This window comes from Emydura macquarii, unplaced genomic scaffold (genome assembly GCF_026122565.2).
Source record: "Emydura macquarii macquarii isolate MOO-44397 ecotype Brisbane River unplaced genomic scaffold, CSIRO-AGI_Emac_v2 contig_1119, whole genome shotgun sequence".
NCBI classification, from domain to species: domain Eukaryota; kingdom Metazoa; phylum Chordata; order Testudines; family Chelidae; genus Emydura; species Emydura macquarii.
In genome coordinates this window covers 15,838,119-15,851,336 of record NW_027131256.1, presented here as the reverse complement: position 1 = coordinate 15,851,336, position 13,218 = coordinate 15,838,119, and the positions used below count along the sequence as shown (strand labels likewise).

Sequence of the window (13,218 nt, the reverse complement as noted above, 5' to 3'; positions counted from 1 at the left end):
CATCTACAAGTTAGGTGTTGCAATGCCGAAGACCCTTGTGGGTCCATGGCACCCTTCCTCCCTTGACATTGTCTCCACTGCAGTCCAAGTCACTGGCAATTAGCATTATTAAGTCCTAGGCTTTTGACTATAATGAGAATACCCAGTGAGCAATGGACACAAAAGTGGTGAGCCGGCCTGTTGTTAACACTCTGTTTTCCTCACTTCTTTGTGAACAGCAGGTGGTATTATCTATAGAAATGTTAGACAGGGAGGCTGCAGGCAACCATACCAACCAGCACAGTCTGTCATGGGGTTCACTGTCACTATTTGTTATTTAAACCATGTCTATGTTTTCTTAATAGCCCTCCAACTTCCCTTTAATTGAGCTGACTAAACATGATATTGAATTTCTGTTGAGTGCATTTCTTTTCCATGATCATTATAAATAGGTTGAGCCTGGACTAGAGGACTCTGATCTCTCTTAAGGCTGTTTGATGCAACTGTAATATTACAAATCAAGAATAATAAAGCACTTGACTTGCATTTAGTTAGTTAGGCCTTAGTTGCAACACCCTTATGGAGCCAGGGAAATATCATTAGCTCATTTTATGTACAGAGAGATTATGAGCCTTGCACTGTGTCCCTGAGGGAGCCAATCTCCTTCAAGATTAGAGGCCAGTACCATGTCTAATCCACTAAATCATCACCACCCCAACCCACGGGCAAGTGTTTGCAAGCCTCATGCCCGTTTCCTTCTCTATAAAAAGAAAGTAATAGTTACTTACTAGGCCAAGGTATGCCTATCTTGGAACCTCAGTGCATTCCATTAACTGAAACTAATCGGTTTTGTCACTGGAGAGAAGTGGGAAAGAATTCAGTTCACAACAGACTTTTAGCATTTACCAGACCACTGACTTTCTGAGCCCAAATGCAGTCTCGGTGCAGCTCCATTGCAATCCCACCATCTCACTTCAGGAGCTGACTTTGACTCTAGCTTCGAGTGTACGTAACTTGGACATCGAGAAGCAGGGTCACGACTGCAGCAGCAGTCTTGGTTGGGGTGCCATTCAGCACATATGCCATTTCCAGAAAGCACTTACTGCATGTTGCACAAGTGAAGGAAAGAGATAGAGAAGCTGATCAGCTACCCAGCTCACTCCTGGGGTTTCTTGGCATCAGATAATGGCACTAATGTGCTCTATGTGGCAGAGGAGCTCATGTAACCTCCCTCCATAGGGAACTTGTGTTGGGAGTTGTGGGCTTTCTCCCCTTTAAAGATTCAGTCTAAATGGATTTTTTTAAATTTGTCTTTATTTTTAGAAGATCAAACAATATTGTCACTGAACTGAGGATGAGGTTACTTGTTGAGACACAAGATGGAGATTTGTAAGACACAAAGGCCGAAGGTAACAATTTGCAAATAAATAAATACAGAAAACCAGAGTCTTTGCATAGTTCAGAAGTGAACAGTAGAGGGCAGCAGTGCGCAAGGTGAACTGTCACACAACACACACATCCATGTTCTTCATCAAAAAGTTGCTGCTGAAAAAAGAAATCCTAAAAAGGCCAAACTATTAAAAATCATGTTTCAGGCTGAAAGAGAGCTAGCTACATACTTCTAATCAGACCATGCCGTAGAATGCGTGCTCACTACAGAGAGACAGCCATTTACATAATCTGCCTTGGCATCCCATAGCCCGTCATGCCAGATTGCGATGCTCCTTTGTTGCTACCCATCTGAAGGCCTATGACATTCTGTCCCCGACGAAGCTGCTCTTCCGAAAACCCTCGCCGATTCTGCTGTGCTTTCCTGTCCAGACACAAAAGAAATACATGGTCAATCCAGTTATGCCCACATGATTCTAGAAGGCTTCAGGGCTCTGAAATTGACCCATGTCACAAGTGTTCTCTCTGCACTGCAATACTTTATTCATCATCCCCTTGGATAAACAACACTGGCAGCCTACCTGCTTTTTTGCAGTGCACACCGTGTATTTACTTGACAGCCAAGGCCATAACTCCTCTAGAGTGTTATTCATTCTAGACTCCCCAAATACTTTTTATAATACCAATTACAAATATTTTGTATAATATTTGTATATTTATTTTGTATAAATATTTGTAAAATACAAATACAATTTACAAATATTTTGACCACAACATCACCATGGGAGGTAAAATATTTGTATTATGATGTATGACACACTCATGAGAAGATTAAGCTGTATGAGGTGATGGCATCCATAAGCAGCTAGCCACAGCGTCCTGGCCACGGGGCATGGTCAGTTAGATGTCTTCAGTGATGTAACACAATTTGGTATCCCGCCAGAGCAACAGCGTAAATTGGGAGTAATTTCCATGTAAGTCAGTGGAGCTACTCCTGCTTTATACCAGCGTAAATGACAGCAAAATGTGATTCTATTATTCTGAATGCAGCAATTATACCTATTTTAGAGATAGAACAACTGTGACAGAGAAATGAAGGGACCAGCTGAAGTTCACAGAATGAGTTAATGGCAGCACTAAGGACTAGAACCCAGGAGTCCTGATTCCCCATTCCCACTAGATAAACCTTTGATGACAGCCCCTTATCTTTTAACACAATCTGCATTAGTTTTCCCTCTGCCCCAAAAGCACTTTAGGTCCATGTTTTTCAATGGAGCCCAGAGGCGTCTATCTCTCCCAAATACAGCAGTGAATACACAGTGGTAGTTATGGCAGAAGCATTACAGCTTCGGGCTCTGCTGTTAGATCTCAGGTTGTGGGTAATTTAAATATACATTCATCTTAGATGGGTTTCTCACTTGTGTACCTTGGGGAAAAAAAGTCATAAAAAAAAAAAAGACAGAAAACGGTGCAAGGGCTTGAAATGATGCTGACTGACATACAGCCATTCAGGCCATAGAAGACAGAACAGTGTCACAAACTGAGGCTGGCCTTCACAAGCAAAACTATGATCTCACCCAGGCAGGGAACCCAGCTGCTTCTATTCATCCTGCAGGTCAGGTCACCATGCAGTGTTGCAATATCCTGTTTTAATGTATCACCACAAGCACCAGCACGCTGTCATATCCAATCCTACATCAGGAGGCTTCAGTGTTTGGAATCAATTCAAGGCTCTCCCAGGGCTTGATCCCTGAAGGTGCTGAGCACTCTGGCCCGCAGAGCATGTAAGTACATAATCATTTGCTTGGCTGGATTTGAGCCTATTGCAGGAGGCAGCCCCAGTTTCCCAGGAGCCAGGCTTGCAGAAAGGTGGAAAAGATCTAGGAAAAATCAGCAGTCTTGTGGTTTTTCAGAATGGGCGGCCATTTTTCAGTTTAATGTATTTTACAGTTATAAAAGGGCTCATGAGCTCCTGCCCTAGACTCTGGGCACCCTCCTAGCACTTAGTTAACAATTAACAAAAATCAGACAATGAACTTCTCGTCCCAGAAAACATTGCCATTCTAGGAGGGATGCAAGCTGAGACTCTAGACCTCTTGAAAAAACAGCCATATTTTCATTTTCTCTTGATTTCTTCTCCATAACCTGAAAAGCAAGCTAGCTATCCACATCACCATCTAGAGAGGATTTCTCCCCTCCCAATTTTTATAAATTCTCCCAACACTTAATTCTATCACAGATTCATTTGCTCCTTGTTTTATTTTAATTAAAGCCTTGGGAACCAATTCCACCTTTTATTTTGATTCCTCTTTATTAATTGTTTCAGGCAGGGATCTCCGGATAATTTGTTCATTGGCTACAGAAGTTGAAATGTAATTAATAAAGACAGACAAAATGGTAGATGAGATAGAAGAGATCAAAGGGAGATCTGGGCATGTTAACAACAACAGAGTAGAGCTAGAAGTTAACATTGTTTAGCATTACTCCTACTATCATATGCACTTCCATGTGCTGGGTGGGCTGCGTTTGGCATATAATGGTCAGATGGATAACAACATCTAGTGCTGCTTTTTCATTCAGGGTGCTTGACTGAAATATAAGGATTATAGGAGGTCTGCTTCTGCTGCCACCTAAGATTTACATTGGTTCAGCTCCATTAGGCCTGATTCTCCATTACCTTGCACTTCACTCCAGTGCAAACTGAGTATAAAAGGCCACCAGGCTGATGTGGTGGCATTTTACGCCTCCTTCGCATTGACACAAATGTACAAAGTGCAGAGCAATAAAGAATCAGGCCAACTGACTTCTAAGGAATTATTCTAAGCACATGTGTGAGAGAAAATCAGACCTTGAATATCTATGGATTTGTCTGCATATGAAAGTTGCACCAGTTTAATTTAAATGAGTTTTCAAATCTGTGCACATGCTCTTATTTCAGTTTAAACCAGGCTTTATTCACGTCAGCTTAATTCAGCTAAGAACCAGTCTGAGACCTGGCCTACACACAAAACCTAGCTACTTCACCAGGGCAGTCAAAAATTTCCAGGACATGTTGGGAAGACTGCCCAGTCCCCAGTTAGTTTCCTAAATCCCTTCTGTGCTTAAAGGCAGACAGTATTACCGCCATCCAATGGCACTTAGGTGTGGGAGGCTTTACTTGGCACTTCACCTGTGAAACCAGGATGGATCCCCTCTGTAACATCCATCATCCTTGGTGACAGCCAAGCTGCCTAAAGACATTAGGGTTCTCTGCACGGCAGCCATGTCCTTCCCTAAAAAGCCAGACATGGAAAATCGTCTTAAAAATCTGCATATGAAGGACATGATCTTAGAACAGCAACGCTGTTTTCCCACCACCATTTAGCACCTTTACACAGATTTCCACCCAGCATATTAACTAAACCCCTCAGCGCCCTGGGAGGCAGGTCATCAGAATTAACCCTGTTTTACAGTTGGTGAAACTGAGGCGGAGATGTTGACTGGCTTGCTGAAGGCTGCAGGAGGAGTATCAAGCAAAGATTAGCATTCACATGTGCCTGGCTTCCAGCGCCATGTTCATTTTGAGACAGTAGTTCAGGAGGTGGCAGGCAGAGTAACAGGCCAAGTTTAAAATCCTGTACGCCTTTAAGGGACAGGTTCCATTATAAAAACCCATCCCTGCATCAAGGGAGATTCCTCAAGCACAGAAACAAAGCTGTGTGCAGCAACTTCTGCTTTAAAGCCATCACTTCATCATACAAAAAGTTGAAAGTAAGAAACCACATACCATTCAGTAACAGAGGCGTGCCTGGCATTGACAACGGCACTGTGCTCTATTATTACTATTTTTATTGTCATGATGCCAGTTAGTGTGTGAGACATTAGTATGTGCTGCCGTTCCCGCCCTTCTGGTGCGGACTAACGCACTGTGTAAACGAGCCCTGGGACTCATCTGTAAACTGGGGATGATGATGCTTGCTCAGCTTTATGAAGAGCCTGGAGATTCCTGGGCAAGAACTCGCTGCTAACAGAGCATATTCCAGTCCTTTAGGAGTTACCATGTCCCTAATTCTCACCAGTTGCTGTCCAAGTACCCAGTCGCTAATTCTGTGAAACCCTTTAACTGCTCCCTATAACATGCTGTATCAAATTCAAGCTCCTTGTCTCCACTTTCACGACTCTGCCTCACCTCATGTCTATCCTCTTTCCTTCACCTTCCTCACTGTCTCACTCTCACTGTTATTCTGGACTCAGTTCTCTCCCTTCATCACTGTCACATTCCCACTTTCTCCCATGCTGCCCCTGCACCTAGAATGGCCTCTCACTCCCTGTCCACCAAGAGCCAGATTTTTAAGAGAGGACAGGCACCTCCTCAGGCACCATATCAGAGGCCAGTTCTTCAAGAGAAATCAGCACACCAGCCACTTGACATTTTTCATCAACACTTTTGTTTTAAACCAAAAATGGCTTTTCAATAGTTTTCCCTTTTTGTCAACGTTTTACAGTCCTTTTCCTCCCACCCCCAAAACTGGCTATTTCCACCTTTAGTCTCCCTTCCCTCCCTTTCTTGTGTGTGTCTCTCTCCCCTTGGGGGGAGGGGCAAGAGGGGAAAAAGGAAGAGAAAGAGGCAAAACCAAACAATTTTTTACTTTCTATTTAGCTGAAACTGAAAAACGCTGTGAAAAAAATAAAACTGAAAAACCTTTTTCGTTTCATTAAAAAAAAAAAAACCCACTGAAATCATATACTGGTGTTTGACCAGATTTACCCATACTGGATGCTGAGCACTTGAAAAATCTTTCCCCGGGTGCCCTCTCTTCTCTCCTCCTCCCGTCCCACTTCTACTATGACTCCTTCCTACCTTCTTCTCCACCCCAGTTCTTTCTCACAGCCTCTTTCCTGAACAACATCAGGCCTTGTCTCTCTTTGATTGTAAACTCTTCAGAGTGGGGAATTTTTGGTTTGATCTACACTTGAAAATTTATGACCCTAGATACATGATGTTTCATAAGAGATATAATGAAAAAAGATTGCTAAACTAAAAATATTTCCAGCCAAGCACTGCTAAGGAAGCGTTGCAAGGCAGATTGTGTGTCTGGGAAATCAAGCCTAATGCATGACACATTTATATTCTATACTTCAGTGGAAATTCACAGATTAATTTAAGGGATATGTTTTACACAAACCTTCAGACGCAAAGCACATAGGACCTGTTTGTGATAAGTAAAATCCCCAACCTCAGCATACTTAGCAGCTTCCAACTGTATTGAAATTAATACATTGAAATTACCCATAATATTGCCCATTTAAGTTGACAGGAATTTTTAGAGCCATGCAAATCCATGGATATCCACTTTATATCTGCATCTGCGAAGGTGGTTGTATTGTTTACTGCAGATTGGATTTTTTGGGCTCTAACAGTGATATAGGGTTCTGGGGCGGGTGCAGATGTGGATAGATATAAAAGGCGGCGTGCAGATCGAGGGTTGGTTACTAGCTAATCCAAATTTTTGTATCCCATACCGGGCTCTAGGAATTGTATTAGCAAGGGCTAATTTGCTCATAAAATAATTGCCAGCCTCTGACCACCTTTACCATAAACTGAAGCAGCTCTGCTCCTTGCTTAATATAGGGCAGTCTGAGAGGCTGATATAACACACACGCACAGAACATGGTGTGAGGTTTTAGCATGACGGGCTCCCTGAGGTAGCAGATGCACCATATGCTGTAGCAGATGCTAAGAATAATGTTGCCCATGTGACACCTCCCATGGAGCAAGCACCACAGTGGCTGGAGAGGGGAAGCAGTTGGAGATGGGAAGAAGAGTTTGAAACTGAATGAGGTGGATGATGATGGCAATTTGAAAAACAAAAGACCGGTTTAAAACGTTATGATCAGCCTGTCTGAGCCATCTGGAGCCTCCCCTGCATCTCTAGCATTCAGCTTCAGCAGGCTGCCACCAAAGCTCTGCTTTAACTGGCAGTGGGGAGTGGGAGAAGCTACCCAGGGGAAGCAGATGGAGCAGGGGATGATTGTCACAGAACGAAACAAAGCAGCAGCCAAGACTGGGCTCTGCGCTACCTCCCTGACAAACGAGTGAGGCCTGACGGAGAACCCGGGGGCTGCGAGCGAAGGCTGTAATTCTATGTGGAGACCGAGTGGCGTTGTGGAAAGAGGGCAAACACAAAAGGATATAAGTAGTTTAGGAATGGCTAAGAAGGAGGAGGATGAAAGCAGGAAGCCACAACACAGAGGAATGACGGGCATCTCTTCTCATCTTCTGGACAGCCAGACTGGATCATCATAGTGAAGACAGTTGTGAAAAGATGTACATTTGGGATGGAAGAACAAGTCAAAATAAGACCTGTTCACATCTAAAATGCAAGCTGTTCTTCATTCTCAGCCTCCCCTCAAACCAAACTCAACTCAAGGCTTTAAGATGCAGAAATGTTTAGTTAAAAAACCTCTCCCTTTGGCCCCACACCAGACTTGTGACTCCACAACAGGACCTTACGTGTCTCCTTCTCCCACCATCCTCTTCTGCTTTTCCTAAATCACGTTGTAGGAATCGATACCACTGGCAGCATCTTTTTAAGGGCCCTGCTGCCATTTCTTCTTAACCTGAAATGCCCTTGTGCAATGCACACTGGGACATATGGAACGGCACGGCCTAGCAGAAGAGCGGGACACTACTAGTGCTAGGAGGAGGGCCTCTATCTTGTCCCTAAGAGGAGCTGTTGAAAAGAGTCCATTCTCCTTGAGACAAACCTACCCAGAAGTCCTTGGGCCTTCACCTCAAGTGTTTCTATGTGACCAGTGGGATCAGTCTCAGGGAGAGAGGGACTATTTTGGAGGGAATCACCAGAGTCCTCAAAAATGTAGATAAAGATCCAAAGCTGCATCTCTGAACTCTTTGAGGTTGGCTTATTACTGATTTAAGCTGCCCAGAAATACACTAGGGGAAGGCACTGAAAGGGAGCAGGTCGGATGATCTGGATGTTTGGGAACATAGTGCAGAAAAACTTCCTGGCCCCATATGTGCAAGTAAGAGAAGCACTAGAGGAAAAGCAAGGCTTCACCTTGCTTGAAGCAGCCTGGGTGAAGGAACCGCAGAGGTGAAGATGGTCTACTGTGTTTGAAACAGCCTACCAAGCAGGGGGGGGGGGGGCGATGACGGACCTGTTATTTTTGGCTATTCGTTATCAAGAGTCTTGCAGAAAAAGCTGCTGGAAAAATGTTAATGACAAAAAGGGCTGTTTTTCAAGCCATCCTCCTTTGTTTTTGATTTAGCCAACTCAGAGCATAGCTCCCTCTCAACAGACACTAGACTTCATTCTCCTACTGTCCCATAGCAGAGGACAACCTGGGAATCTTTTCTGGCATGTGAGGTGATACAAATAGAAAGTGAATGCTAGACCTCTCGCGCTCTCTCTCTCTCTCTCACACACACACACACACACACACACACACACACACACACACACACACACACACACACACACACACACACACACACACACACACACACACACACACACACACACACACACACACACACACAGTCCCCACCCCGTCCTCTGAATTGCTGCAGCATTTTAATTTTCTAACACTTCCCAATCCAGAGTCCCAACAAAGAAATAACAAGGGTGCCTCAAGTCCCAACTACAGCAAAGAGAGAGAAGCCATGTAGGGACAAAGACTGGAATAACCAGGGACATTTCATTTCAAGATTGAGATGCGTTGGAAGAACTGTGGGGGTGCCAGGACTAGAAAGCTAGGGGCTGTAGAAAGGGTTGTGATGCACTGCAACTGCTGCCTGAGGAAAGCTTATGTTGTACCTGTCTACATTAGGTTTCGCTTAATCCAAACACTGCTAAACCTTCACTTTCATGCATTAAAAAAAAAAAAAAAAAGACCAAAACTTTGGGAGAAAGTGATTAGTGAAAAAGAAAATAAATGAGGGAAAATTGATTACCTTTATGAACGTTTTCTACAGCTGAAATATTTTTCTTAGTAAGAACCAAGATATTGTAATTTTATGTGCAAAAATTAAACCATTACTGGACACAAAATGCTGCCAAAACAACATCTGAAATGGGCTAATACTGAAGATACATTGAGCAAGGACACACATAATTAACTTCCCTTGCAATAGCCTTCTAGACTGTGGCATCTTTTTTCCAGGGCAAGAGGAAGGTCATTTAGTTTAGTCGTTTAAAATGAGTGTATCCTCAATGTGATTGTCACCTGAGTCTGAGCACCAGAGTTAGCCAAGGCCAGGTATGAGCATTCTCACAGCAAAGCCACACCTGCATTTCTGTGACCCCCCCCAGTTTCTGCTGTCACCTGTGTGTGTTGGGGGGCATAGCCCATAGTTCGTTGCGCTGAGCTGCTCTAGGATTCTGTCCCAGTCAGTTGTGTCAATTGCATGAGAACTTATCAGTCATTTGGGTATGGGGAGGCCAGGAGTGTGGGAAGGCAATGGGGGATCATCAGCATGCAAGTGATTTTGCCTGCATCCTCACTGCAAAAGTGAGTAGGTTCCAGCCTGAGTGAAAGCAGAGCCCTGGCTGTAACCCACACCTCCCTGGAGCAGGTCAGCTAGCCTGGACTCAAAACACATCCAGTCCCGGTAGGCAGAGGTTTCTGTGCGTGTGTAGGGGGGAGATTGAGCTAAAACTTGAGTAAGAGCCCAGGTGAACTGTGCAATGAAGACATACCCTAGATTAGACAAAACACAGGAGAACAAACTGTAAGAAACAATCCTGTACTAGTCCTCTCCATGCAGCCTCCCACCTTATTCCAGTGAGTGATCATCTTCTACAACAGATAATTTCCCCCATCCTTTGTTTTGTTCTCTGTGCCTCCCTTTCACCCACTCCCCCTAAATCTCAACTGCTGTCTTCGACGACGCTACGGCCATCTCCACTTTGAGCTCTTGTATTGGGCTCTACCATGTGTCGCTTTGCTTAGAGATGCCCCAGTGCACATAGTACACTTAGTAGGAACACTAGAAAGTGATGGATCACCATACAGGAAGCAATACGAATAGCCTTTCAGAAAGAATCAAAGGTTCATGGGAAAATAATATAGACCACTTCTAGTTCCTATGTGGAATGGAATAAATCTTCATAGACCTGAGCTACTGCAAACTCACAAGAGCATTCTCAGGTTTTAGCTGAATAAAAAGATCACTATGGAAACAAAGAGACCTAAATGCTGGTGGAAAATGTTCGACCGACAACCCTGCAAACCTAAATCTCCTATATGTCAGTAGTGATTTTTTGCTTTTAACTGGTTATGATTAATATAAAAGATTGAAGCTGAAAAATTCATATATAGATTTCCCTGTTTGGGATAGTTATTTTTTTTACTCCAATTTTACAGCTAAAATTTAAGCCTCACTTTTAAATTGAAACATAGAATAAAAGCTTGTTATAGGAAAATAGAGGTTTCCATATTTGTTACTAGTAGCTGTTTGCTTGGAAATAAGTGGTATGGGGGAACATTCATTTTATTATGTTTATGGCTTTCTGTCAGAATGATGGCTTTTGGATAATGCATTAACTTGAAAAGATTCCATTATGTCCTTAGGGTAATATAAATCCCTTGGAGGAGATAATGCACCACTGGAAGAGAATGGTAATGAGGTAAAGCAAAGAGAAGCAAATGATAATTACATTAGAGATTTTTCCTTAGACAAAATGCACTGTTAGTGCAGATCAAAGCAGAGCAGAATGAAGACTGCAAGCTGATTTTCAATATCATTATTATTTTTACCTTCCCATAAATCCACTGTCTGGAAAATATCTGTTGTTCTTACTCCATAGATTTCAGCAGCTTTTAAGAATTGAGAAATTTGTTCCATCTGCTTGAAAGCCATTTTTGATTCAGAGATCTTTGGAATGGGTTCTTTTCCCTTTGGATGTAAACTGTTTATTAACTTGCACAACAGCTAAGAGATAAAAATAGAACAGAAGTTTTAAAAAAAATTAATTAGTTCCAGATCACTAAAGCAGAAGCTAATTTCTGTGTGCTGGATTATGCGGTGTGAAGCTCTGACGTGGGTAGAATCTCTCAGAGAAATCATTTCTTTAATCAAAAAAGATAGGAAACTACCACTGGTATCAATCTGAATGTATTAAAATGCTATTAAAGCTTTTTTTAAATAAATGATAAGTTGATCAAGTATGCATTGATCTACGGCAAGAAATAAAACAATCATTTGCTAGAGGTTATGTAACAATTGACAGTAGTGGGCGAAGAAAGGAAAAAAAAAAAAAGCACTATCAATTGAAATACTGTTAAAGCAACATTGGCAGAGATTCAATAATTAGCCGGTAGACAAGTCTTACTGCCCAGAGCAAACAGCAGCATTTGTATGTTTATTTGATAAACCAATGGAATACAACATAATAGCTGTAGAATTATTCCCAAGGCGAAAACACTATGACATAATCAAATGCACCAAAGTCCGTGTGTATTACGCACACAAATAGCAACATTTATTTTCTTAGCAGAAAAGCACAGACTTGATTGTAAAAGCAAGTCTGTTGTTACTATACGAGAAATTATAGTGAAGGAATGAGTCAAACTTAATATACATATTCCAGTACACTGGCAGAAAAGATATTTTGAGACAGAACAAAATGTCCTGATTGGAAGGAAACCTGTGTACAGCCAATACAAGTATATGCTAAAAAAATAATCCATGAGCTCAGGCCAATGCAGTCAGATGAAACTACAGAGTTAGGTTAGATATTAATAGACTAAGATTCATTGTATGCATATAAATAATGCTTATATGAAAATCAGATCAACACTTACTGTTCCATCCATTAACCATTTCTGAAAATTTTGCCTTCCAGGAGGTGGATGCTCTATCTTTTCACCACACTGTAAAATAATCCAGTCCACTAGCTTGTTCTCTAATTCCAAGTCATATTTCTGTTCAATCTTTTCCTGCACTTCTCGGCTTAAACCATAGCTCGGACCTCTGTTAGCCATCTCTGGAATAAAAATACAAATTGTTTATTTACAAGGTTCTGATAACACAGATTGAAAAATATACAAGACAGCCCAATCTATACATCAATACAGATTGACTACCAAAAATCAAAACAAAAGCAGGCATTGGCTTTAACTGTTTTGCAGGGGGGGAAATAAAAAAATAAAATCATTTTTCATCAGCCAAACAGCAACAATCAAGTTACAGTTTAAATTACAATAGATTGCAAGTGAGATTTCTGCTATAGCTACAAAGATTATAATAGCGTTTCAGATCAGTGTTATCACTGCCAGCAAATCCAGAAGTACTTTTAAATTGCCTACATAATATTTGCTAATAACAAGAAGACTATACATGGGAACTCAAGGGATCCTTTCAAAGATGCAATCAGGATGGGAAATCCAGAGACCATCGAATGGAAAAGCACTGCTAAATTTAAGAAGAGCTGAAGGCTGCTGCGATTCCCTGCTGCTGCAGCATCGTGATTTGAAGAACAGTGTATTGATTTGATTTTCCTCACGTATGAGGAGGGTCAAAGCAGGGGCGTTGCTAAGCGCCATTAAAAGGCCTGCCTACTCAGCAGAGCCAAGGAGTCCTGTCTCTCTCATCTGCAGTCTGCTGAGGTGCACGCTTCCCTCGCTCCGTGTTGTTCACTTTCTTGATGCAGTTCTTCTTTACTTAAGTTCTTCCACTGAGCCCAGCATCAGAGCACCTCAACTCCCTATAGTTAAAAATACTTATAGAAGGACTTTGTTGGTATCATTTCATTATCCAAATGTAATAGGAACCAATAGATATTGGAATATGTGCAGAATATTTGTCTCCCTGCTCTGCATCCTGTATGCTATCATCACTGGAGGCTG

At 42.2% G+C, this 13,218-nt stretch overlaps 1 protein-coding gene across 3 annotated transcripts; it reads right to left on the bottom strand.

Moving 5' to 3' along the window:
- Positions 1 to 1,642: 1,642 nt before the first annotated feature.
- TAGLN3 (transgelin 3) lies at positions 1,643 to 12,946 on the bottom strand. 3 transcript variants are annotated; one of them, XM_067546233.1, is made up of 5 exons: positions 12,765 to 12,946; positions 12,175 to 12,356; positions 11,128 to 11,302; positions 4,538 to 4,640; positions 1,643 to 1,792 (listed from the first exon to the last, which is right to left on the bottom strand). In XM_067546233.1, the coding sequence occupies exons 1-5, from the start codon at positions 12,913 to 12,915 to the stop codon at positions 1,651 to 1,653; spliced, it is 753 nt and encodes a 250-aa protein (XP_067402334.1). In that variant the 5' UTR covers positions 12,916 to 12,946; the 3' UTR covers positions 1,643 to 1,650. The 3 variants fall into 3 exon arrangements, with proteins under 3 accessions (XP_067402334.1, XP_067402332.1, XP_067402333.1); XM_067546231.1 differs by having other exon boundaries at positions 12,710 to 12,847; XM_067546232.1 differs by having other exon boundaries at positions 12,679 to 12,818.
- Between the last annotated feature and the right edge of the window lie 272 nt (positions 12,947 to 13,218).

Bases quoted from the DNA above. Each gene is read 5' to 3' on its own strand.
- TAGLN3 (XM_067546233.1), bottom strand. From the start codon at position 12,915: ATGGCGCTTAGCAACGCCCCTGCTTTGACCCTCCTCATACGTGAGGAA. The intron at 12,357-12,764 runs GTCTCTGGATTT...TTTTTATTCCAG, and splicing joins CAGTGCTTTTCCATTCGATG to AGATGGCTAACAGAGGTCCG. The intron at 1,793-4,537 runs GTGAAGTGCCAA...GTGTCTGGACAG, and splicing joins GATCCATCCTGGTTTCACAG to GAAAGCACAGCAGAATCGGC.